Source organism: Micrasema longulum, unplaced genomic scaffold (genome assembly GCF_059751315.1).
Source record: "Micrasema longulum isolate JH-2025_06_02 unplaced genomic scaffold, ASM5975131v1 h1tg000340l, whole genome shotgun sequence".
NCBI lineage: Eukaryota > Metazoa > Arthropoda > Insecta > Trichoptera > Brachycentridae > Micrasema > Micrasema longulum.
The window spans coordinates 2,360,544-2,385,756 of NW_028277543.1; the positions used below are offsets into that span (position 1 = coordinate 2,360,544).

The 25,213-nt window shown below is 32.3% G+C and overlaps 1 protein-coding gene across 1 annotated transcript in view; it reads right to left on the reverse strand.

Annotated features, from left to right (window-relative positions):
• Nucleotides 1–4,682: 4,682 nt before the first annotated feature.
• The window catches only part of LOC148282343 (thyrotropin receptor-like), a 103,551-nt gene continuing 83,020 nt past the window's right edge, over nt 4,683–25,213 (reverse strand). Inside the window, exons 9-15 of the mRNA XM_088225281.1 lie at nt 23,672–23,815; nt 18,603–18,674; nt 17,976–18,102; nt 16,930–17,110; nt 9,068–9,241; nt 8,370–8,564; nt 4,683–6,316 (exon numbers count right to left, since the gene is read on the reverse strand). Of these exons, the coding sequence (XP_088081407.1) occupies nt 4,683–6,316; nt 8,370–8,564; nt 9,068–9,241; nt 16,930–17,110; nt 17,976–18,102; nt 18,603–18,674; nt 23,672–23,815 (2,527 nt within the window). The remainder of the gene's footprint in view (nt 6,317–8,369; nt 8,565–9,067; nt 9,242–16,929; nt 17,111–17,975; nt 18,103–18,602; nt 18,675–23,671; nt 23,816–25,213) is intronic.

Genomic DNA, 25,213 nt, shown 5'->3' on the forward strand with positions numbered 1-25,213 from the left:
GTGTAGTGTATAGTGTATGTTGGCTATGTATATTATGTCTCCGGGTTGATCCCTGACTGGGCCGAATATTAATTTTCAATCAAGTTACTTTCTAGATAGTATTTTATACTATATTTTTTATTTAAAAATCAAAGATACACAGAGATTAATGAAATAATGTAATACAATTCATCGTAACATGCCAAATAAGGCAAAGTAATAATTAAAATTCTGTTATTGTATCTATAATTATATAAAAATGCATCGGGTATGTAAACATACCCGATGCATTTTTTTATGGATATAAAATATCAACAGAACACTGATATTCGACCAAAAAATCGAAACAATTTTTAGACACCAGACCTCACAATAAAAAAAGAGTGTTTATATAGATGTAAATAGCAGAAAGAAAACTATAAAAGAATTTGAGTTATATGCTTCAATAATTTTATTTGTAGAGAATAATTTGTTTTTTTTTGTTTCCTACCTACAACAATTTTTGTCCTCATGGTAATGATAACAATATAAAATTATAATGGTGGGCCAAAAGCTTTTGCAAATAGCAATACTGATATTTGAATAAATTGAGTGACGCTTCATGCTATTTAAGTTCTATATTTCTTTAAAAACAATAATGGACATAACTTGACTGTTAATTCAGCAGAATACATTAAGATGTTATGTGAATTTTTAACTTCACAGTTACATCAATGAGAAATTTCAGTGGAATAGGAAATTGGATATCAAAAATGTTTTCTTGCATGCTGTAAAAATTATACCTTTTAATTGTACCACTCATATGTTTTGTCATAAGTTTGGGTAAACAGCTGTTTAGAACAGACTCAGGAGCCGTTCAGCGTGTTTTCATATACATATGTTTGGATAATTTACATAGCGCCATTTTTGTGAAAATCACCTCAAGGGCGCTGTACAACAAATAAATATCCCAGCACGTCTTGCAGCTACAGAGCGCACGGACGGTTGGGATTCTAGTTCCTCATCTCCAATTATGATATATAACAATTATGATATATAGGAGCTATCTATCTCCTATATATCCTGTAATCTTACAGCACGTCTGGCAGCTACAGAGCGCATGGACAGTAAGAAATCTAGCCCCTATTTACATTTTTTTTATTTGACAGTGAAGTTTAGAGTTTTAGTGATATTTTAAAAAACGAAATAAAAAAACAAATTAATTAAAATAGAAGTTAGATTACAACAAGTCTTGCAGCTACTGAGCGCATGGACGGTTGAAATTCTAGACATCATTTACTAAATTTAGATATTTGATAGTTGATAACATTAACATAATATGATTTATATAATATGATAGCTAACATCACAAACAGTCTTGCAACTACAAAGCGCATCGACGAGTGGAATTTCAGCAACATAAGAATGATTTTAAAAAGTTTACAATAAAAATAAAGAAAACACAATAATAATACATCGAGCAAAGAACGAGTAAGTATGGCAAATTAGTGAACATGTAACAGCACAAAAAGTAAACGATAAAAAACCAAACAAAGATAGCATCCCTTAACTTATTATTAATATAGACGATACTCGATCTTGAAGGATCCCTGTTTTAGGTATACACTTTGCAAGGTGTATTGTCCTTTTCCTAGTACATAACTGTAAAAACATTTGGTTGTTCCCTGGGAGATCTGTGAGGAGCATCTGTGTGCGTAGTGTAGGTACCAAGGGATCTATCCGCTTCTTGTCAATTATGTTTGTTATTATTAGACGCATGTTTCCCGCTTAAAATTTCTGATTATTATTACTTCACTTTGATTAAGATGTCAGATAAACTTGTGTATTACTTTTGATATTTAAGTAATTTTACGTGATACAGGAAAAAAGTGTCATTTATATTTTTAAATGAACGTAGATAGGTAGCACTATATTATACAGAAATCGTGTTATAATAAATAGTTAAATTATATGTACGTGGTTCTCTTTTTAAATGTCAGCTCAACTCACCGACAACAACTCATGACGTCACGGGTGGAGTTATTAGAAAACTTAACAGAACCATAGCAATGATGACACAATACACTAAAAAAAACATTTGTTTTCGGCTTAGTTTGATAGTCTATTAACAAATACATAATAATAAATAAAAAAACACTGAACTTCCCCATAAAAAGGATATAATATCAGGACCTGCAGGATCCACAAGACAGAGCAACATGTGATACCTCAAATGGTGGTTAAAGAAATGTTTCTAAACAAATTGATTTCTCCCTGAAGTGACATTTCCTGGCCTCCGAGGAGCCCAGATTTAACTCATGCCGATTTTTACTTAAACAACTTTTTTTTGACAAACCAAGGACAATATCCTAACTAAAGCCAATCATCCGCAAGGAGATAGCTGAGATTCCTTGCAATGTGTATCAGTAAGTTTTTCAGAATTTGATGGGGCTCACCACGGCGATGTTGTTTAAAAAAAAAAAGTTGCATTAGATGTGCGTTAGATTAAATAAATACCCAACAGAGTAACTTTTGCAGTTTTATATCTATTCATTATGCAAAAACTTTTGGCACACTATAAAATATCGCTTTTCATTATTGTTTTGTGGACAAATGCGCATAGTTAAATTTGATTAAAGAATGGAATAGCAAAAAGCTTTACATTGTTTTAAATAAATGAAAAACTACGCACTACTAGCTGGATTTGACAAAAAGCATAATTATTCCCCAATACTATTATTGGGAAAACAATGATTAATGGGTTGTTCTGTAATGTGAACAGATAAATTTACAGATGCAAATTATTCTACTTAAAATTATAACAATTATTGTCATTAATGGACGGAAAGCAAGACACCATACAAACAATAAAATAAAGTAAAGTTTACGATGGTCTCAGTAATTAAGAAAACAAATTATTATTTATGGTTTGACAGACCAGCTGTATTTTAAATTTTACTAAAACCTTATAACTACATCTATAATATTATGTGTAAAATTTGTCAAAAGCTATGGTAGAAAGACCATAAAGTATGGTAATACTTATTGGGAGGTATCCAAAAAGAAAATATTACTACTGGATTCAATTCTACATTTATTTTTATAATATGTAGGAGTATACAGTGTGATGTGTTCCATCAGAACTAGTAAGTTCATTATAAAACTAATCTTTATATATTGCCTACTCATCCTCATATAATAACTGCTGTTTATAAATACGTCACCAACAGTTATATCAGCCACTCAATTGAGTAAGACTAGGCTGTTCATTAAATGTTGGTATTTAATTTAATGGCTAACGGACGCTTAGCCAACATATTAAAAGCAACGTTTTACGCAAGTGCTGAACGTCAATTAGCCTCTTTAATTTAAAACCAACAATAGTAATTATTTTATTAAAAAAAATATTTTGCTATGTAAAGCTTTAGGTTAGGTTAGGATAGGTTGGGTTAAGTTTGATAATAAAAAAAAAAACAGTTGTTTTACTTAACTTAATTACTTAATATTAATTTAATTGAATAACTTAATTCAACCTATTTTATTCTAACCCAGTGGCTTTTGGATCAGCCCTTTCCAAAGGGCTAGGCTAACCAACCAACACAATGAACGTTGAGCTATCTTAAATAATTCAACGAACGGCTTAGCTATTTGATTGAACGCCGACTATTAATGAAGAGCCTAGTCGTGCAATTGAGTGAGACAGTGGCGACATATACATAATGATAAGAATATTAGTGGAAGTAATTATTTAAGCAAGGGGATTTCTATGTAAACCTAGATAAGAACAGTAATTATGAACCCATAATGGCTCAATTCTAAGGAAGTATAGTTGCTCTTTTTATCTATGTTTATTTAGAAAACCCCTTTACTTGCTAAATTACCTCCATAAACTATTCTTATCATTATGTATATTATTAGACAGCAATTATTGTTAGTACATTATTTATAATAAGGATGACTATGTAAAAATTAAGGTTAGTATGATAATGCCCAAATAAAACAAAACGTGTCACATTGTTTCACTCCTGTAAAATAAATAAATGTAGAATTGAATTGAAAACAAAAATGTTTAATTTTTTAATACCTTCCCAAAAATTAAAATAGAATTTTACCAACTAACTGCATTCACAATAATACTGTCCATTATTAAAATGGTTAAAAGCAACATAAGTATCAATCAACAAAATCAATAATTAATGATTTTTATAATTTATGAATTTAATTCAACTTCTGACAGTTTTTTATTTAGGTAATTATTAATTATATTCTAAGCATTTAGGTTTGCATGGATGTTTTAGAAGTATGTTTGTGTTATAAATTGAGTTAAAACCATTATTACTTATCAAAGCTCTGATTGAATCACAAAAATATAATAAAAGAAAAGGGAAAAAACATCACAAGTGCCTAAATTAACAATAAGCAGCTGAACTAAAAATTCTAGATAGTAAAAAAAATAAAAATTATGGCAGTGAATATTATTAGATTCAAATTACATATTAAATTTTCATCAAATTATTTACTGTTTATTAACATTACGAACTTATCTTTCAATAAATAAATAGTTTGTGTTGTATTTTGAGCATTGGTATTTCCATTTTAGACGTAAAGTAAGTAATATTATAATAAATATTATTCGAGTATTATTAGATGTCCTTAAGGAATACAATTCGACGATTTTGCATAGCTATCATTCTATACAATGAACACTATCTCTTGATTAACTCTCAAGTAGGATCGTGGTCCAGACTGCGAGACTTTTCTGCGTCTAATGGAAGCTCTCTCACTGGGTGTAGGGTTGTTAATGGCGATCCGGAGTTTGCGTGCAAAACTGCGTACAGTGGTTCAGTATTTTTGTTATCTTTTGTTTCCTCCGGTTTGGATTCTTGGGTGTCAGATTCGTTTTGTGGGTGGGATGGGCTCGGGGGTTCTTCATCGAGTTGCATGGATGTTTCCGCCGCCGAAGGAATGGTTGTGAGAAAGCGAACTGTAAGTCGGCCGGGAGATCCGGGAGGTTCCCCGGTTTCGTCTCTTATAGCGTGTTGTCTTGTTAAGCGTGGCTTGGTGCGTGCTCTAGACGGTTCACTCGATCCACTTGATCGAGACATTCTCCACGTGCTTGTGCTGGCTGTTGTAGCTGATCCGGAGGAGTCGTTTCTGGAACTGGATAAATTAGAATCTTGCGAAGTTTTTCGAGTGACCAGCCATGAAGATGTGCGTCGTTTGGGGTCTAAAAGACGTAAAGGTATCCCACAGTGGTGATTGTGCCTCCAAGAATCTGATCGCGACGAGCTGAAATTTTCGCTCGATGAAACTGAACTCGCTCTCTTGTGCTGTTTCTGCTGTATTTCTGCAATTTGGTAAGCGTATTGGTCTGATCGTGTACGGTGATGTGGATCGGGATTACGGTGCAAGCAGTTGAAGAAGTTCCTGGCTTGGCCGATGAACCAGTTCTTTGAAGCGTTGCTTCTGGCATTTCTATTCCCAGCTCCGGGTACGGCTCCTCCACTTTCGCTCAACAGTTTAGCACTGCAGCTACATGCTGTGGGGTGATGAGGTTGATGCTCTCGAGATGATCGATCTACCAGGCTGTTAGTATTAGCCGGAGTTTGCCTGTTACTGAAGTTAGAACTGTGTCTACACCTGCCAATACCGCGAGTCACTCTCGACTCTTCGATTGCCTTGCAAATAAGTACACAGTCCTTCTTAAACTGTTTAGTTAAGATGGCGTAGAGGAAAGGATTGCAGCAGGAATTCAGCGGTAGAATGAAAACAGTAAAAACTTTCGCTTGCTCGAGAGAAATCAACTGCAAACCAAATGCAGCCGTCAATGAGAAGAATGCGATCGGCGACCAACAGAGAAAATCAGTGAAAACCAAAAGCGCCATTCGTTTAGCGATCCTCGAATCGTTTGAATTCCATGCTTGTGAACCTCTAATGGCGCAATACATTTTAAGATAACATCCCATTAAAATGAGGAAAGCAACGCCATTGATGAACATGAGGAAAACTACATAGGCGAGACTGGCAGGACCATTTGTGGTTTCAAACGGCAAGCAAACTGCAAATTTCCGATAATCTGAGATGCCAAAGAGTGGTAAGACCGCCATGGATAGAGAAAATGTCCAGCCTATGAGCATGATGTAGCCGGCGTGCTTGAGAGACAGTCTCTTGTTGAGATGCATGGCATGTGTAATGGCGTAGTTCCTCTCCAGAGTAATGACAGCTAGAGTGAAGACTGAGAGCTCTGAGCTGAGGACTCCGAGGAAGCCGGCCAGTTGACATCCAGCTGACATCTGCCATGGGATGGCGTACATTCTGAATTCTCCCAATGTGGATGCATCCACTACAGCTAAAAAACCTGAAAATAATTATAACATATAAAAATTATAATTCTAAAAGAAGAGGCTGAACAATGGATTTATTTATTATTTTAACGCCTACAATATATCAATTACACAAATGTGCACTATCTGAAATATCTTAAACCGAGAACATTTTTTTTTTTGTAACAGTTTTTTAATTTATATTAGGAAAACAAGAAATCACACAAGTAAATCATTATCAAAAGTAGTACCTATACACATTCAGTTCAAGTTTTAAACAAATATAAACACAGCACAAACTATAGCTTGCATGCACCAGTGTTCCGATTGTGTCGCATTGTAAACTCATAATCCAAACATGTAATACATGAACAAGATATTATACTCTCAGTGGTAGTATTCTGAATCTTCTCTATCCCCTCGAGGTATTAATTTAAAGATTTTTTTAAATGCATCAACACTGCTTCATATGGCCACACTGATGATTAAACGTCAAATTCTGTATAAAACTGCTTCAAAAACGGAAATCAAATTGATACGGTTTGATTTATTCTACCTAGCTAAATGTTTTGGGGAACGCTTAAAGTCGCAATGTTTTAAATGAATATCATCATGCTTGATTTCACGTGTTTGTATATTTTTTGACGTTTAATCATCAGTGTGGCCATATTGTATTGCATATCTTGCCGAGTTTTTAAGCACCGCGCAAATACTTACATTTCCGACAATATATTTATTTTGTAGTGTCTGTAAACATCGGTCCGCAATCTGGCAACTTTGTTCAAAATATAACAGAGAAGGCGCGGTTTGAAATCAAGTTGAAATCCCATTTTAAATAAATGATCGGTTTCAAACATTTTTGTTACCAGATTACGTCCTAATATTTACCGACACTACAAAATATATTGTCGGAAATGTAAGTATTTGCGCGGTGCTTAAAAACGGGGCAAGATGAAATATATACGATAAAAATATATATACGTTAAATATACGCAAAAAGATTCAAGTAATATTATTAAATTGATACACTTTTAGATTAACTATTCGTTTTTTAGTTCATCGGGCAGTTTATTAAATATAGATTTTTTGAGTTTCGGGTATTATGGTTGTGAATATTATGATTAAATGTGTAATTTAAATTTGTGAGAGAAGAAAAGTTTAAGATTTTCAAAACAGGGTTGGTGATTTAATTAGACAACTAATTGAAATGTGCTAGAAAGAAATAAGACGGTCGATAAAATTGTTCAAAATTTCGAAAATCTATTCTATTCCCTAGTAATTTAAACAGAAAAGACATTACAAAAATTAAAAATACGACTTGTTTGTTAAGTTTCACTTTATTTTATTTAAATGATGTTAAACAGTATTTTTAAATAAATACATACGAAGTAAATAGCATTTTGATGGCAACTTAAAAATATTTTTTAATTCAAATTAATTCCGGTGTAAGAATTTTATTCCTAAATATTTTCTTCAAAAATATATGAGCATTATATAAACAAACAAAAAAGTAAAAGACTTATAAGAATTGAAAGACAAATTAAATCATGAGACTTAACACAGCGTCAATGAATCTGTTTTACACTACGGTGTGAGACACTCATATCTAAAAACACAATATTATTCCTTTCATATATATATTGTTTTGTTATAAGCATATTTAAAAAATAACGTTTTTTATTTTTAACTAGACATTTATTCAATGAATTGTGAGCCTATGTGAAAAAAAAACAATTCAAAAGATTAAAAAATATATTGAAATGAACTGATATTCAAATAAAAACATATATTTAAAAAATATATATATATACGTAGATACAACTGAAAATCAAACAATGTTTTGGGCAAATTATACAAAAAATACTAAAGGATGGGTGTGCGGCACCCAAACGCATTTTTAATCCACTTATTTAGCCCATGTGCAAAGCACTACTAAAACAACGCAAGCTTTTTACTCCAGCTACTGAATGGGAGGAAATGCGACGTTCTCAATCCTATAAGTAGTAAGAGTGTTGAAAAATGGGCCAAATGTCCGACACCTAGAATCATTGACGCCGAGTAAATAAATTTAATAAAATATGATTTTACCAAGATATACTCCCATGAAGAAGTCAGCAGCAGCTAAATTGCAGACCAGAAAGCGAGGAACATCCATCTTACTTCGGCTGAAGATTAGAACAAACACAACGGTCCCATTTCCCAACATGGCCAGGAGAAATACTACCCAAACTCCACAGCGGAGAGTCCACCAGTCAAAAAGATCTTCGCACGGTAGAAATGGGCCTAGAAATAAGAAAATTAAACTCTAGAGATAAAATTATTATTCAATATACGTGGGAACAAAAAGGGTTAACAATTACCGCAAGTAATTTTAACGGTTTTAAGAATTTTCGATTAGTGGTTTTGTATTAACATCAATTCGTAAACGCAGCAAAATGCGAAGTAAGCAAACGTCCCAAATCAGCAGATTATAGTGTTACGAGAAGATGCTGGAATAAATCATACAAAAAATGGACCTTTTGCAATTTTAGTGTGCCACAGATGGGCTCGATGGGTCTGACTGAAAAAATATTGAATATATTGATTATCGTGACGCATTTAAAAATTTGACAGTGAAATATTTCATGTTGATCCTCCCAGGAATCGAAGCCAGAACTTCAAGCATGGCAGGTGGGTACGCCAACCACTACAAGGCGTAATTTCCGCCATCCGATTATCTTTTTCAGGATTTATACAAGCACGTACGTTAAATAAAAATAAAGTTAGCACTGGTTACGAGTACGAACCTGGTAACGGAAGGCACTGGGCTCTGCGGTGGTGCTCTCCAGATTGCTGCCGGATTCCATCTTCCTCGAAATACTCGTCAGCATAGGCAGGAAGATTCCCCGGGTATGTGAAATCAGACCCGAAGGATTCCCACAACTCCCGCATTTGAGTACCGAACTTCTTGCTCAGGTTTTCTAGAAATATTTTTTCAGCATTTTAATGATATTTTAAGACAAATTTAGATTTTTACCATTAGATTTCGGATGACGGTTGTTTATTTTTAAACACGAAATTAAAAAACTATTTACTTCCGTACACAGTAAAATAAAAAAAACGGCAGATGCATTTTTTAATTACTGGTGTTCCTAAGCACGTCTGCATTTTTTTCTGCGTATTTCTGCGTTCGAAACATCTTTGATGTTGGATGGGAGATGATTCCACAGTCGAGCTCATTATGGTATGTACGTTATGAGGATACAAGTCCTTATTTTATGAGACTAAAGTCCAGTGTTGAGTTGAGACGAAATGTCGTTTAAACTAGATTGTAAACAAAAAATTTAATAATTTGGAAATCGGTAAATAGAAAAACAAACTAACTAGTTATGATTAAATAATAATAAAACATACTGAAACAATGTTTGAGTATGTCCAAATGCTTGCAGACTGGCTGGATTTCCTCCCTAGGGAGTTATTAATCTTTAAATTTGATGCAACAGAGAGGGAAAACATTTCTGAGAAAGGAATATGGAAGTCTAGGCATTTACAGGGTTTATGACCTGTCATTGGCTGGTTTAAGTGGCCACTTTACACTCTGTGTAACATTCACCATTCTGCCCATGTTTAAACATCTACATTTCCTTAACTCTTCCATCTGTTGACTTTTGTGAAGCTGAAACCTTTATCAGGTGGGTGAGATTCACCCGGCTGAACCAAATCCAAAAACTATTTTTTATACTTCATCTCATACCAACTAGTTTGAAAGCTTGTTTCTGATTTGTTTATTTAGAAAAGAATGCCTGTCATCAATTTAAATTATATTTCAGGCAAGTATTAAATATATTGTACTAAAATTAAACAAATATAATTTAATAAATATTGTGATGAGGAAGTTCAGTGGTACAAGAAATTGGATATAAAAAAAATATTTTTACGCGGCAAAAATTGCATTTGATTATAGGGCGAATTTTCTCGAAAATGTATAAAAAAAAATTGGTTTTTACAGAAATTAACTACTTTGAACTACGTCGCAATTTTATTCGAATTAACTAATGATAGTGTTGTGATAGATTTTTGGTTTCCGGAAAGTAAACTCATAAATCAGCAGAAATCAGCAGAAATCACCGACACCTCCGAACATTCTCATTAAGATACACGTTTCATGAATGTTGTCGATTTAGTATCAGTTTGAGGGCTAGTGTTAAGAAAAAAAAAGTTTAATTATTTATAATTTTAAAAGAAGAAAGATAAAATATTTATTTATTTATTTTATTTATTTATTCACACTCTTTATCAAAATACAATTCCATATTCACTTTGCCCAGCTAACAAGGGTACATACCCCGTTCCAAGCTAGGCAATTACATTTTAATATATTATAATACTTAACAAATTAATATAGAGCACAGACAAACAAAATATAAACTTATTCGGATACACATTTTGATTCATATACATACAGACATACACATATATACACACATGTATATATAAATATACACATATATACACATGTACATACACACACACGTACATACACCCATGCGCATACACATACATACATTCATAAAAACATAGACAATTTATTTATGCGAAACTTCATAGTTGTCATCTATAAATATATATTTTTTAAATTATTCTTTATTTTTTATATTTTATTTTTGACATCCAGTAAGGTTCTCCAATCCGTGGCATGCATCAACTTTTCTGACTCCCTACGACCAATGTCATGAAAGAGCGAGGTCAACACCTTCCGTAACTTGACAACACTCCCGTCTTTCCACGATTCTGGCAAAAGGTTATGGACCTTTTTGCCTACGTTATAGTGTTGTCTCGATGCCAGAACAGTGTTGACCCCTTCACTTAGTATCAGATCCCTATTAGAGTATCTTGTATTATGGTTGTGGTTGACGCTTGGGTAAATGTCTCTCTTTATGTGTGTAACCACTACCGTTCTCAATATATACTGTTGAATAATATTCAGTACTCTGAATTCTTTGAAATATATTTAAATAGTTTAACTAATGGAATTATATTATAAATATGTTGTAGATAGTGTAATATTATAAACTAACTACTAACATACACCAACGTAATAACTTGTATATACATATACTCGTTTATACCATATGATAAAAAATAAACGGGAATTTCCATGTACGTAGGTTTTCACGGTCACCGTTATCAATCTGTTTCTTCTTTTTTGGGTGATACCGTGTGTGTTGGATTTGTTCCGAAGTTTCGGCTACCATTGCAGGAGCCATCTTCAGGGTAAACTGAGACTAAGTAGCCGAAATAGTACCCGAAACGTCGGAACAAATCCAACACACACGGTATCACCCAAAAAAGAAACAAATTGGGAATTTCTAATTTGACATTTCAATCGCTTTCCCACGCTGCACCAATCGGTATCCATTTTTGTAGCCATGTTGACAGCGCTGTTTTTGTCAATCTGTCAAAGCTTGACGGTGATCGGATGCTCAATATTCATTCAGCGTCTGTTTGAGTGAGTCGAAAAATTGCTGTGTGGCCATTTTCACAATAGATAAAAAATTGGCACAATGAGCGTGTTTCAAATTCTGTGTCGCTAATGAAATTTCGTGTGCTGAATTATTGAAAATGTTGAATGAAGCCTTTGGAGAATCGTGTATGTTAAAAACACGGGCATACGAATGGTGTAAGAGGTTAAAAGACGTCCGTGAAAGCTAAGATGATGATAAACATACTAGACGTCCAGCAACGCCGAGTACCAAAGAAAACATCGAATCCGCAAAGCAAATGTGTACCAATCTAAGAGCTTGCTGTGTTATTGAGCATCTCATCATTGAGATGTTTGCGGTGTGAAACGCGTCATTGCCCTCCTCGTTCCAAAAACACTGAAGAAATGTGGAAGGACAATGAGAAACTTCATCCCTACGAGAAATTGGATACAAAAAATGTTTTCTTCTGCGGGGGAAAAATTAGAGCATTAAATTGTACCGCAAAGTTTCTTGAAAATGTACGGAAAAAATAATCAAAAATATTTTAATAAAAACGCACTACTTCGAATGACGTCACTGGTTCATATGAATCGACCTATGATCTGAGAGGTATGGAAGACTTCCGGTCTGCTTGTCGTTTCTGGACCAATTGGAAGAACTGATTGAGAATAAACGGAAATGAACCTCTGACGTTAGACGCGGAGTTATTTCAGAAATACAAAACATTAAAAAATCGTAGCGCGATAATACGATATATGAAAATTGGAAAAATAAAATTTTGGCTTAGTTTAACAGTCTATTAAAAAATTATTTTTTTTTAAACCACTGAACTTCCTCATTCGTGGATTTTACCCCACGATAAATCAAAATATTTAACGGTTCAAATTACATATTCAGAATAAGCATTTAAATTTACATTTCTAGATCAACTGTACTGTTTACAAGCAACATTTTATCGGTACACTTCGCATAATCAAAATTATTAACGTAAGTGCAAGCGACCTAAAATTTAGAATCAACATTAAATCGCCATTTCTAGACATGCCTTCTGTTTTCAAGCTTTTTCCTGGCCTTTATCCATACAGAGTTCAACCCACTATTCTGTTTTTGCTGTTTATATGCTTATCATTATTTGTAAACGCAAATAATTTGTGCGGCCAATTTATCATGTTTTGGAAAAATACCTTAATAAACAAAAAATAACCACTAACGGTACTCATCGCAAAGTTTAATTTCTAAATTTGTTGCAACAGAGAGGGAAAACATTTTTGAGAAAGGAATACGAAAGTCTAGGCATTTACAAGGCTTATGACATGTCATTGGCTGGTTTATGTGGCCACTTTACACACTGTCTAACATCTACATATTTTTCATCTGTTGACTGTTGTGAAGTAAAGGCGCTGAAACCTTTATCATGTGGTTAAGATTCAACACTTAAAACAACCAATGACAGGTCATAAGCCCTGTAAATGCCCAGACTTCCATATTACCTCATTAAAAATGTTTTCTCTCTTTGTTGCAACAAATTAAGATCTAAATAACTCCCCTGGGAGGAAATCCAGCTGCAAACATTTGGACACACTCCAAATATTGCTAAATTAACCAATTGGTAAAAGAAGAATTATAAAAATTGAAAATTGTTTTCAGGCGTTGCCTAGTAGGTGAATTGGTTCAGCCGGATGAATTGTACCCACATGATAAAGGTTTCAGCTCTTTTACTTTACAAAAAGTTAACAGATAGAAGAGTTGAGGAAATGTGGATGTTCAAACATAGGCAGAATGGTGAATGTTACACAGCGTGTAGAGTGGCAACTGAAACCAGCCAATGACAGATCAAAAGCCCTGCAAATGCCTAGACTTCCATTTTTTTCTTCTCAAATTTGTTTTCCCTCTCTGTTGCAACAAATTAAGATCTAAATAACTCCCGAGGGAGGAAATCCAGCCAGTCTGCAAACATTTCGACATATTCAAAACTTTTTTTAAATTTAATTTCAACTATTCAAAATTTCGTACAATTTTGGAATGAAATTTTATTACAATATATTTTTTAAATAACAAGGGTTTTTTGCAAGTAATGAAAATAAAGTTTGAATTGATATCGGCAAAGCGGGTAAAAAAATTAGACTTTCGTATGAATTAAAATTCTACATTTTTTTGCAAAAAATAATCTTTAATTTTAGTGGTAATTGGTAATGGCATAGTCGTCTGAAAATAGCAAATACCAAAAATACTTCGGATTTCTGAAACCACCGGCAGGTAACCGAAAGCGCTTGTTAGATAAATATCTAGAACCACGGCATTACAATTAAATTTGCCAGCGTAAAAAGCATTCAGGGTAGTTTGTAATTCAAACCCTTGACATTTCAGTTTTATATAATTAACTATTTTTAGACTGTAGTTGAAGTCACCTCGCGTGTCCGCCTACATAACGTGTCATATTGGATCACTGTTAGTTTGATTGTAATATATATTTTTAAATTAGTCAGAATTATAAAGTTACAGAAGGATGTATGTATCATTTTATCCAGTGGAAATTTCTTTGAAGTGACACATTAGATACTCTTATTTTCCAGTAATGCTCAGCTTACAGGGTCGCTGGCGCTGTGGAGAAGATTATCCGCCTCGACGATTATGGCATGCAGAGAGAGTTCAGTGATTTAATTCATTTTTTTTATTTGTTAATACACTATTAAACTAAACCCAATATTTAATTTTTATATATTGTATTTTATCAACAACTTTTACTTCACAAACATCAACAGATATATGGAAGGTTTTTGAAAATAGAAAATTTTTATTCTTCTTCTTTTACCAATTAGTTAATTCAGCAATGTTTTGAGTGTGTCCAAATGTTTGCAGACTGGATTTCTTCCCAGGGAAGTTATTTAGATCTAAATTTGTTGCAACACAGAGAGAAAACATTTTTTAAAAGGTAATATGGAAATCTAGGCATTTACAGAGCTTATGACCTGTCATTGGTTGTTTTAAGTGTTGAATCTTACCCACATGATAAAAGTTTCAGCACCTTTACTTCACAAAAGTCAACAGATGTAAATGATGTGGATGTTAGACAGTGTGTAAAGTGGCCACTTAAACCAGCAATTGATGCCTAGACTTTCGTATTTCCTTTAAAAAAATATTTTCCCTCTCTGTTGAAACAAATTTGGGAATTAAACTTTGCGATGAGTACCGTTAGTGGTTATTTTTTGTTTATTAAGGTATTTTTCCAAAACATGATAAATTTGCCGCACAAATTAATTGCGTTTACAAATTGTGATAAGCATATAAACAGCAAAAACAGAATAGTGGGTTGAACTCTGTATCGATAAAGGCCAGGAAAAAGCTTGAAAACAGAAGGCATGTCTAGAAATGGCGATTTAATATTGATTATAAATTTTATGTCGCTTGCACTTAACTAACTAAATAACAAACACTTAACTAAATAAGTTTGATTGTACAAAGTGTACCGAGAAAATGTTGCTTGTAAACAGTACAGTTGATCTAGAAATGTAAATTTAAATGCTTATTCTGAATATGTAATTTAAACCGTTAAATATTTTGATTTATCGTGGTGTAATATTACCTTCTCTGAAATGTTCTTCATCTCTGTTATAATACGTTAATATTGTATTTTATTTGATTTCAAATTTAATTTACTTACTTCGAATACAAATAGATGTACAGGTTAAATGAATATAAATTAAAACTAAAACAAATGTATACGTAGTAGAGCCTGCCATACAATAATATGTATTCACTAAATTATACTACAATAAAGCGACGGTGGTTTAAACTATGTAAAGAACTAGCGGAACCGACAGACGTTGTCCTGTTCGAACGTTGGTTTGCCTGTTATTAGCTTGGAAAAATTCTCTTCATTGATAAGTAATTTTAATCGTAATTTTCCACTCTCACTTTCCTTCAATCATCCTTTACCACTCCTTATCAATTTCCTTATTTTCCTTTCCACTATCTCCTTGTTTTGTCCATATTTATCTTATTATAATATTTAGTATATTTATTATTTATATAGTTTAAACTTCAAGCCGTCGTCGCTTTATTACAGTATTATTTAGTGAATACATATAATTGGATGGCAGGCCCTACTATGTATACATTTTAAATATATATATTTTTTTAAATATTCTTTTAACCTGTACATCTGTTTGTATTCGAAATAAATAAAATAAGTAAGTACATATATACTTGTTTATGGTTGAGTTCCAAAACATATAATAATTCATTTTCAAATGTAGAATTCTTTTTGTAAATGTCAAATTTGGCTCTTTTCACCAACAGGGGTGCACTTTATTCATAAATGCAATTTTTTAAAATGTATTAAATGTCAGTTTATATTGTTTTAGTATTACCAAAAATCCAGTTAAATGAAATAAATAGGATAAAATTATAATGCATGTAAGAAAAAAATCTCATTGGGATCCATAAAAAGCGAATGTTTGTAAACATTCAAAAACAAACTTTTTTTGACAGAGAATACAAGTTTTGTCTTTTTTCTTGCATTTAATCATTAAATCAAATGCAATTTTCAATTCCTACCATCATTCTCCAATCATCCTTCACCAGTCCTTTATCAATTTCCTTCTTTTCCTTCTAACTATCTCCTTGTTTTGTCCACATTCATTTTTTTTATATGCATAGCATATTAATTATTTGTATAGTTTAAACCGTCGCGCGTCATCACTTTGTTGTAGTATAATTTAGTGAATACATATTATTGGATGGCAGGCCCTATTATGTACACATTTTTTTTGGTTTTATTTACACTAATTTAACCTGTACATCTGTCCGTATTCGAAATAAATATAAAAATTGAAAACCAAAATTTTTTGGCTTTCTAGTTTAATAATTTTAATAAAAACAATAAAAAAAACACCGAACTTCTTCATTTGCACGAGGCAATCTCTACCGGCTACCTCTGATGCTTCATTACTTATCTGACAATTAAAGAGTCTGCAAATGGCCCATGACCTAAGCTCGTTACGAGGAGCGCATTTGGGCAAACCGCAGTAGAGCTCAGGATCCATCGGAGCTGCCTCAGCTCCCAGCCTTGCCAATTCATCAGCTGCCTCGATGACGTCGAAGTTTGAGTGTCCAGAAACTACGTTAGCAAATGAAAATCTGTGTATGATGTAAACGATATAAACGAGTGAATAATTGGTTCGTACCGTATTGCGGCCACATGTCGGTCAGGTTGCCCGTCCAGAGGCTCGTATCGAAGTCAGTGTCCGAAGGGAAGATGACCTCCTCCCGCAGGGGTGGTGCAGACAACCCAGCACCAGTTCCGCTAGAGCCGTCCACCAGGGGAACAAACGCGCAGCAGTGGTAGGCGTAAGACAAAACTAGAGTCTAAAAAGGAGGATGAAAAAACATGAAATATCCCACGTTATTACAGAGAGAGAAATAGAGAAATATATATATATTGCACCACAACAGGCCAGGAGACCTAATTACAGTGGTGAATTACATCACAGAATACCCAGGCTTGAGAAAAATCCCACTTATTTTTTTGTGTTATCACCGGGAATCGAACCCGGAACCTTCAGTGTGAGAGTCAAGCGTCTTGACCACTACACTATGGAGGCCGCCATTAGGCATTACCTCAGAGTGTACATAATGTTGTACGGTACTGGTATTTTTGATCGTCATAATAGAAGTCGATTTATTTACGCGTCTACTCAAATAGTTGCGAAGGTTTTCACGGTCACTGTTATTAATATGTTTCTTTTTTGGGTGATACCGTGTGTGTTGGATTTGTTACGACTATTTGGCTACCATTGCGGGAGCCATCTCTAGGGTAAACTGTGTGTTTTGTAGAAAAAAATATTTGTTTACGCACTAGTAATTAGGAGTCACCGTGACACGGTACAAATTACTAGTAGGTACATAAACACACATTTTTTTCTACAAAACACACAATTTACCCAGAAGATGGCTCCTGCAATGGTTGCTAAAACGTCGGAACAAATCCACACACGGTATCACTAAAAAAAGATTGAATCACTACTCGTTTGTTTTTATGCCAGATTATTATTATCTGAGAGTAGCTACTAAATAAATAAAATAATTAAAAATCAATTCATCTTAATTTTACCGTACCGTATTTGTACAACTGGCTAATGAAGATATGTTTTGCGGACGAAAACAAGGAAAAACCCTGATTTTTAAATATTCTGTTTTTACGAGGGAGAAATATAGTATCATGTTAGCATACCTGAACCCTTGGAAAGGTCTCTGGCTGATGAAACTCCTTGAGAAAAGGATTGTTAAATGTCTTCAGGTGAAGAAGCCGCTGGAGTCCACTTGGTGGAAGATGAGGAAACGCATTGTTGCCCAAATTCCTTATGAAAAATATATCATTTTAGTATGCTGAGTATCACATACATTAATATTCAACCGTAAAATGTCAGTATTGTGTTAAAATTATCGTAGACAAATATATTTACCAGGGATTTTTAAAACGACAACTTAATACAATACAGTAGATCAGAAAAACAAGTTTTGGAAATAATCTATAATATTAACAATACTTTTAATTCGTCTAAATTTTTGTAGACAGGGACATTTTTTATTATACTTTTATATATGGGAGTTGCATTTATCATTTACCTGGCTTATAAACATTTTTTTTGAATCTGTAATGAATGGTAAATTATTTTTTACTGGATTTAACTCCCCAGGGAGCCGTTAATATTTACATATAACAACAGAGATGAAGAACGTTTTAGAAAAGATAATATAGAGGTCTAGCCAGTCTATCGTAAATATTTAAAAATAAATTTATAATGCTGTTTAGTCGTTTATTTAAAGCACATGGCCTTAAAAAGTAATTAAAACTTACAAATCTTCAATTTTCGAAATAGGCAGAAACGCATCCGGATGAATGGTCGAAATTTTGTTATCTTCCATGTCCCTGAAAAAAAGAATAATCGCATAATAAATACTTCTTGGACTAATAAAAATATTAACGGGATGTATTTTAATTTAAAAAAAATATTTTACATAGGCATACAACGATTTTACAGTATGGAATTATAAAATGGGAAATGTGCCATAAATTATAATTTCCATTCTCTATTAATTTGGCAAAAAAGCACGGATATATTTAGTGTAGGACTATAGAACAAACCTTTTGAACCTTTTTAAAAGATGGTGAATGGTAATTATATTTATGTATTTATACATTTCGTAATATATACAATTTTTTTGTTTCACTTTGCCCGGCTGTATGAAACAGTACTTACGCATTTCTTGTTATATTACTTTTAAATATTTAATTATTTAATTTGTTATGAACATTTATTCTCGAATTGTTTTAACATTCTACTAATTATGTTGTATAATTTTTAGGTTCCTTTTTTTTTATAAATCTTGTATGATTTTTAGGTTTAATTTTTTTCATAAATCTTGGGGAAAAGGAAATTTATATTTATTAAAAAAAAAATATTAAGCGAAATATGTTGGTTTTATAATTTTTTGTAAAAGGCAGATTTACCGTTTATGTTAATAAAATTTAAAAAAATCTATAATGCATTAATTTAATTTGGTATTTAAAAACTTTTGACTAAATACAGTAAAATTAATTAAAAAAAACCTTATATAATACAAGTTTTTAATCTAAGAAGGTAAATTTTTCCGAAAACCAAGATTTCTCTTTGATTTAAGCGTGCATAGGTGTAACTCAAGTACAACACAAAACCATTGTTCCTTCGGGGAATATAAAAAAAATTAAAAAAACCTACCAAATTTTAAAAATTTAAAACATAAATGAATTCATAGTTAAATTTATGAACCATACAAAACCCACTCAATCATGATTTCCAATATGTATTTATGGATTCATGTTAAAGAATACATTTTCAAGAAATTACAAAAAAAAAGACTGCAATAAAAATTGTAAAACGAACTCCCCCTGTAAACATAAACATCTTGCTCCACTGTAGAGGTAGAAACGTTAAACATAATAAAGTGTGTTATTTTTATTTAATACTAGTCTCAAGTCTCAACTCAACACAAGACCTTTGTTCCAAGGAGTTGAGACTTGTGTCCCAATAAATGTAAAGAAAATTATAGTAAAAATTAAAGGGGTTCGAACTGTCAGTAAGGTCGCGCTGAGTCACATCTTGCTGGAGGGTGTGATTTTATAAAATGCTGTAAATTGTAGTCAATAACTTAAAAACCGGATTTTTTAAAGGAAATTCGAGCGTTTATTAAAGAAAATCTTGTGGAATTCTATTATTCAAAGTATTGTCCGTCGGAAGTTACAACATTTCCCTATCTTTCTGGCAATTTGCGGATGCCATCACAAAAAAAAACGATCATCTTTTGAATCAAAGACGAATCGAGCCAATTTAGGATGCCTTGGACTAAAGTAAAGCGTGTTCTGGAAAGTGCATTCTGCATCGATCGAAACAAATGGAAGTCAGAAGGCGCCAGATCTGGACTAAATGGCGGGTGGGCCAGAACTTCCCATCCGCTATTTTCCAAACAGTTTTTAACGGGTTGAGCAACACGTGGCCGAGCGTTGTCATGTTGGAAAATCAATGTGTCGTGTCTGGTCTCCCATTCTGGCCGTTTTTGCTTCAATTTTCTCCTTATACGAATCAGTTGTTGTCGGTATAGCTCTCCAGTAATGTATTTACCCGGTTTTAGAAGCTCATAATACACAACTCCCTTCTGGTCTTCATCTTAAAACTTTTTCGGCTGTCCAGGCCGCTCTTTGTCTTTGATATCCGTTTGTTTGTCTCAAAGTACTGTGATTTTGCAAGAGTATGTTTGCCATACAATTCCACGAGCAAACAATGATTTTCAACTGCAGTTTTTTTTTTCAAAAAAGGAACCCAGAAAAACATCCCGCAAATGCTGTTTTTACGCAAATTTTCAAAATTTTCCATGATTGTAAAAATTATGATGCCCTCAAACAAATCAAACATCGTTGACTGATTTGAAGAGCTACAAAATGACAGATATGTATTGACAAATCATTGGATTTGCTACAGCTCATACACAAGTCTTGACATCTAAAGCGCTTAAAATATAGCTTGATTAAAATGACAGCTGCCAAACTAATGTCAATGGGGAATTACTGATCACTGATCATGTACCGATCAAATCGATTTTATTAGTTTTTTCATGCAAACATGAAACTCTGTTTATGAAAATTGATATAAAAACACAAAAACAAGCCTATTATAGTGTGTTTAAGACAATTATTTACTAAAAAATACGTTTTTTCCACGAACAACAAATGAATTATTTTTTTATCCGATCGATTTACATTGATCAATTTGTCACATGTCTAAGATTTTTGCAAAATGACGTAACCTTGTAAGAACATCGTTTATAATTAGGTTTATTTACGTTTTTTTTAAGTTTAAAAGCTGATTTAATATAATTATGTTGATTTATATGTCAAGCATCGTATTAAAAAAAAAATAACATGCAAGATACGAATGATTTTTAGAGTGTCAATATAAATCACTCCGTAGACATTCCTACAAAGTTATGTCGGCACTTTTGCTGACAATTGTCATAATCGAGCTATATTTTAAGGAATATAGCGTAAAATTCCTGTTTTTAAGTTATAGACCTAATATATCCCCTTTTTCCTATCGTAAGCCTCTAAAATAGAGGCTTAGCGGGTTATTCCCTTTAAAAAAACATATTTTTGATGGTCAAAATGAGTTCTTAAGAAAAAACATAATATTTTAGAGAAGCAATACGTTTATCATGCGCAGTATTGGTTTTATTATTTTTTCTAAAAAAGCGATTTGGGTAGTATGACTATACTTATTAAGATATGTGTTTATTTGATTTATATTGACTACGATACATCAAAATTAAGATGCCGTTTAGTTAATAGGCTGCAAATAAATATCTTCCGGCGGAAAATAACGGAATAAATTGGTTTGTTATTACTGAATCGGATATCCGCAAGTGATGTATCGTTACGGGAACGGATGACCGGACACAGAACCGGATGGGACAAAGATGGCTGTACAACCGGCATTTGTAACACTTCGGAAATGATGAGTTATATTGGAATGGAGGAAATATATTGCTGGAACAGAGATTTATGGAGGGAAACACAAATATTATAGGCAATAAAAATATTCTCCAAGTTATGTTCCGAGAATGACCGATATCTTGGTTTGCCGATAAAATGAGTTACTAGACATAAAATGAACTGTACGGGGATGAACTTTCTGAATTTATTTATTTATGAATGATCAAATGATTAAGATTTATGTGTAAACGAATCTCTTTTCGAGAAAATTTTACGTATGATGTTAACTCATAAATTCATTACATCCAATAATTTATTACATCCTTAATTGTTTTAATTCTGTATTTTTTATCAACTTATTTTAATGTTCTGTTTTATTGTTAACTATCGTAATAAGTATTTTTTCTTTTCTTTATTGTTAAGATACATTAGTTAATACTGTATAATATATCATAATGTATTAATTTGATAACTCATTGTTAATACTCACTCAAAAGTTGATAACTCATCAAATCACAACTTTTTAGTTTCAAAATTATTTAAATATCAACGTATTTCTATATTACAATATTTGAGTTTGTCCAAATGTTCATAGACAAAATACTGGATTTCACCCCCTCGGGGGTCATTAAGATTAACAAATTACATCAGGGATGGAGAATACCTTAAATAAGGGAATATAGAAGTCAAGGCATTTACAGGGCTTATGACCTGTCAAGTGTGTAAAGTGGCCACTTAAACCAGCCAATGATATATTTCAGTATATAAGGATTTTTATTTTTTATTTTTAACAAATTACGACAGGGATGGAGAATACCTTAAATAAGGCAATATAGAAGTCAAGGCATTTACAGGGCTTATGACCTGTTATTGGCTGGTTTAAGTGGCTACTTTACACACTGTGTAGCATTCACAATTTTTGCCTATGTTTGAACATCCATATTTCTTCAATTATTATTATTTTTATTTTATTTTATTAACTTAAACGGCAAATCTGCCTTTTACAAACATTTATAATACTAACATATTTGGCTTAATACATATATATATATTTTTTAAAACATAAATTTCCTTATAGTCCAGATTAGTACTGGGCATAAGACATTTTTTTAAAAAGAGTCATTGACACATTTCTGGTCATGCGGCTACAATAGGAGATCCCAGCAGAATGCTCGTACGAGGTTTTCCTGTTATTTGAATTATTTCATTCCAAAAACACGTACGACGTTTGCTCAGAGGCCTTTCTCTTTTGTGGCCCCAAGAGTGTTCTATGTTCTGGATGAACATATCAAATTCTTCAAAACGAAAACCATTTCGGAAAGAATGTAGAAGCCTAATTTTTTTCTAAGGGAGGAAGCCATTGCAAGAGACTGCTACGAGATATTGCATAGATTTATATACTATTAAGCGAGTTGTCCAGATGCCCTTTGAAATATATGTTTGTTTATGTAAAAAATAAATAAATTATTGTTGCTTTTATTTAATAATGTACATGCTTTCATTTTCCATTATGTTGTGTACCAACTCAACACAGGGCCTTGGCCTCATAGAGTTTGGGATACGTTTTTATTATGTTTTTTGTAATATGCATGTATTTGTATGAATAAAATAAATAAATTTGGCAGTCAAATGGCAAAATCTGTAATTTTTCTGTTTTTTAGTTTTCAAAAGTTTTAATAAATGTTTCAGTAAATACAGATAGAAAAAGACAGCATTATTTAGAGTAGTAATTTATTATTGAAAAACAACACTAAAATATTTTTGTTCGTGGATAAAATATTTAAAATTGATTCGTATTTCAGCTCTCCTGAGCGTTTTTGAAAATTACAGATTGTCCCGTCTGCCATCTGACTACCGAATCATGTACAAGTCACAGACCATAAAATGATAATTTTTATACTTACAGGACTTGAAGTCTGTGAAGACCTTGGAACGCTTCCCTGGGTATGGCCTGGATGGAATTGTGAGGAAGAAGCAGATCGTGAAGTTGGCTAAGGGTCTTAAACAGTTGTCCATCTATGGAACTGATGCTATTAGACGTCAAATCCCTATGAACAACATCATAGAATATCATTGTATTTTTATATTAAAAATATGTAATAATTTTCAATGAAAAGTAAATTATGTATTTTTTGAGCAATTGGCTATATTACGGATAGTGATTAGTAATTTTTATATTGTGTAGATTTACTGATAAATTTAGGTTGTGTATATTTTGTAATGATCGTATAACAACGGTGCATGTGATTTTCTTCAATTGTACAATAGAGCTGTATAATTTATTTTTTTTATCGGAAAGAAAGTCAATTTCGCTTTTTGCACATCGTGATTCACATATAAGTGTAATTTAAGTACCGACGAAGAGACGGGTACGTCTCGAAACCGGAAAATAATCAAATATTTACTTAATTAAAATATTTTATCACAATATTATTTTTTTAAATTTTAATTAATATTTTTTTCATAAGGGTAAAGACAATAGTTTATTTAATAATATTTTAATGAATTTAGATACACGGGTAGGCTCTTCTTATATCAACGGTCTTCAGCATTTTAATGATATTTTGAGACAAATTTTGGATTTTTACCATTATATACAATTCACGGACCAACTTTGAAATGCACCCACCTATACCCAGGATACATAAGTATGGAAATGAATTAGAACGAATACTCGACATTTTTAATATAAATTCTGTTCATGAATTAAAACGTATTTTCACTCGTTATTTTTTAGAAAAGTAATGGATTTATTAAAAAATATATTATTAAATTTTAATTTGTTTCCTGGAATACGTGATTTTTTATTTCTTTATTTTAACATGTTAGACATAATTTAAATTGTACATTGGTGGATTTATTGCCAAATGGCAACTTCTTCCAACCAACTGATGATGATGATTTCACTAAATAAAGGTATTATTTAGTTAGTTTAAGTTTATTTTTAGTATTTATTTTATTGCTCAAAAAACTTATATTTTTTTAAGTACTAATGTTGTATTTTTTTGAAATTATCATTATCTAGTTATTCTCAACTTTACTGTGTTATAGTTATATTTAGAACATACAATTTTCTCGTGGTTATTGTTACCTTTTATTTAGAGATGTTTTTTTTTTTACTTTTTTGTATTACATGTTCACTATTTTTTTTAGTTTTAATTATTCTATTATTTCAAACTATGTACAACATGATTATTGAGCACTACTGCGATTATTTCTGTAAATTGTTATTTTTTTGTGAAAGGGTCTTTGAACCGTTGACGTATAAATAAATACAAAATTATCCTCGTATTTTCTCTATGGATAGTCACACAAGAGCAGTGATTATTTTTGTACTATAGATATTAAGTTTGTTTTTTTGATGAATTGTGTCTTATAGGATCTAGAACCACTCGAAAAACCGGCGTAAGTATAGCCTGTGAGCTCGCCAATACATGACAGATGAC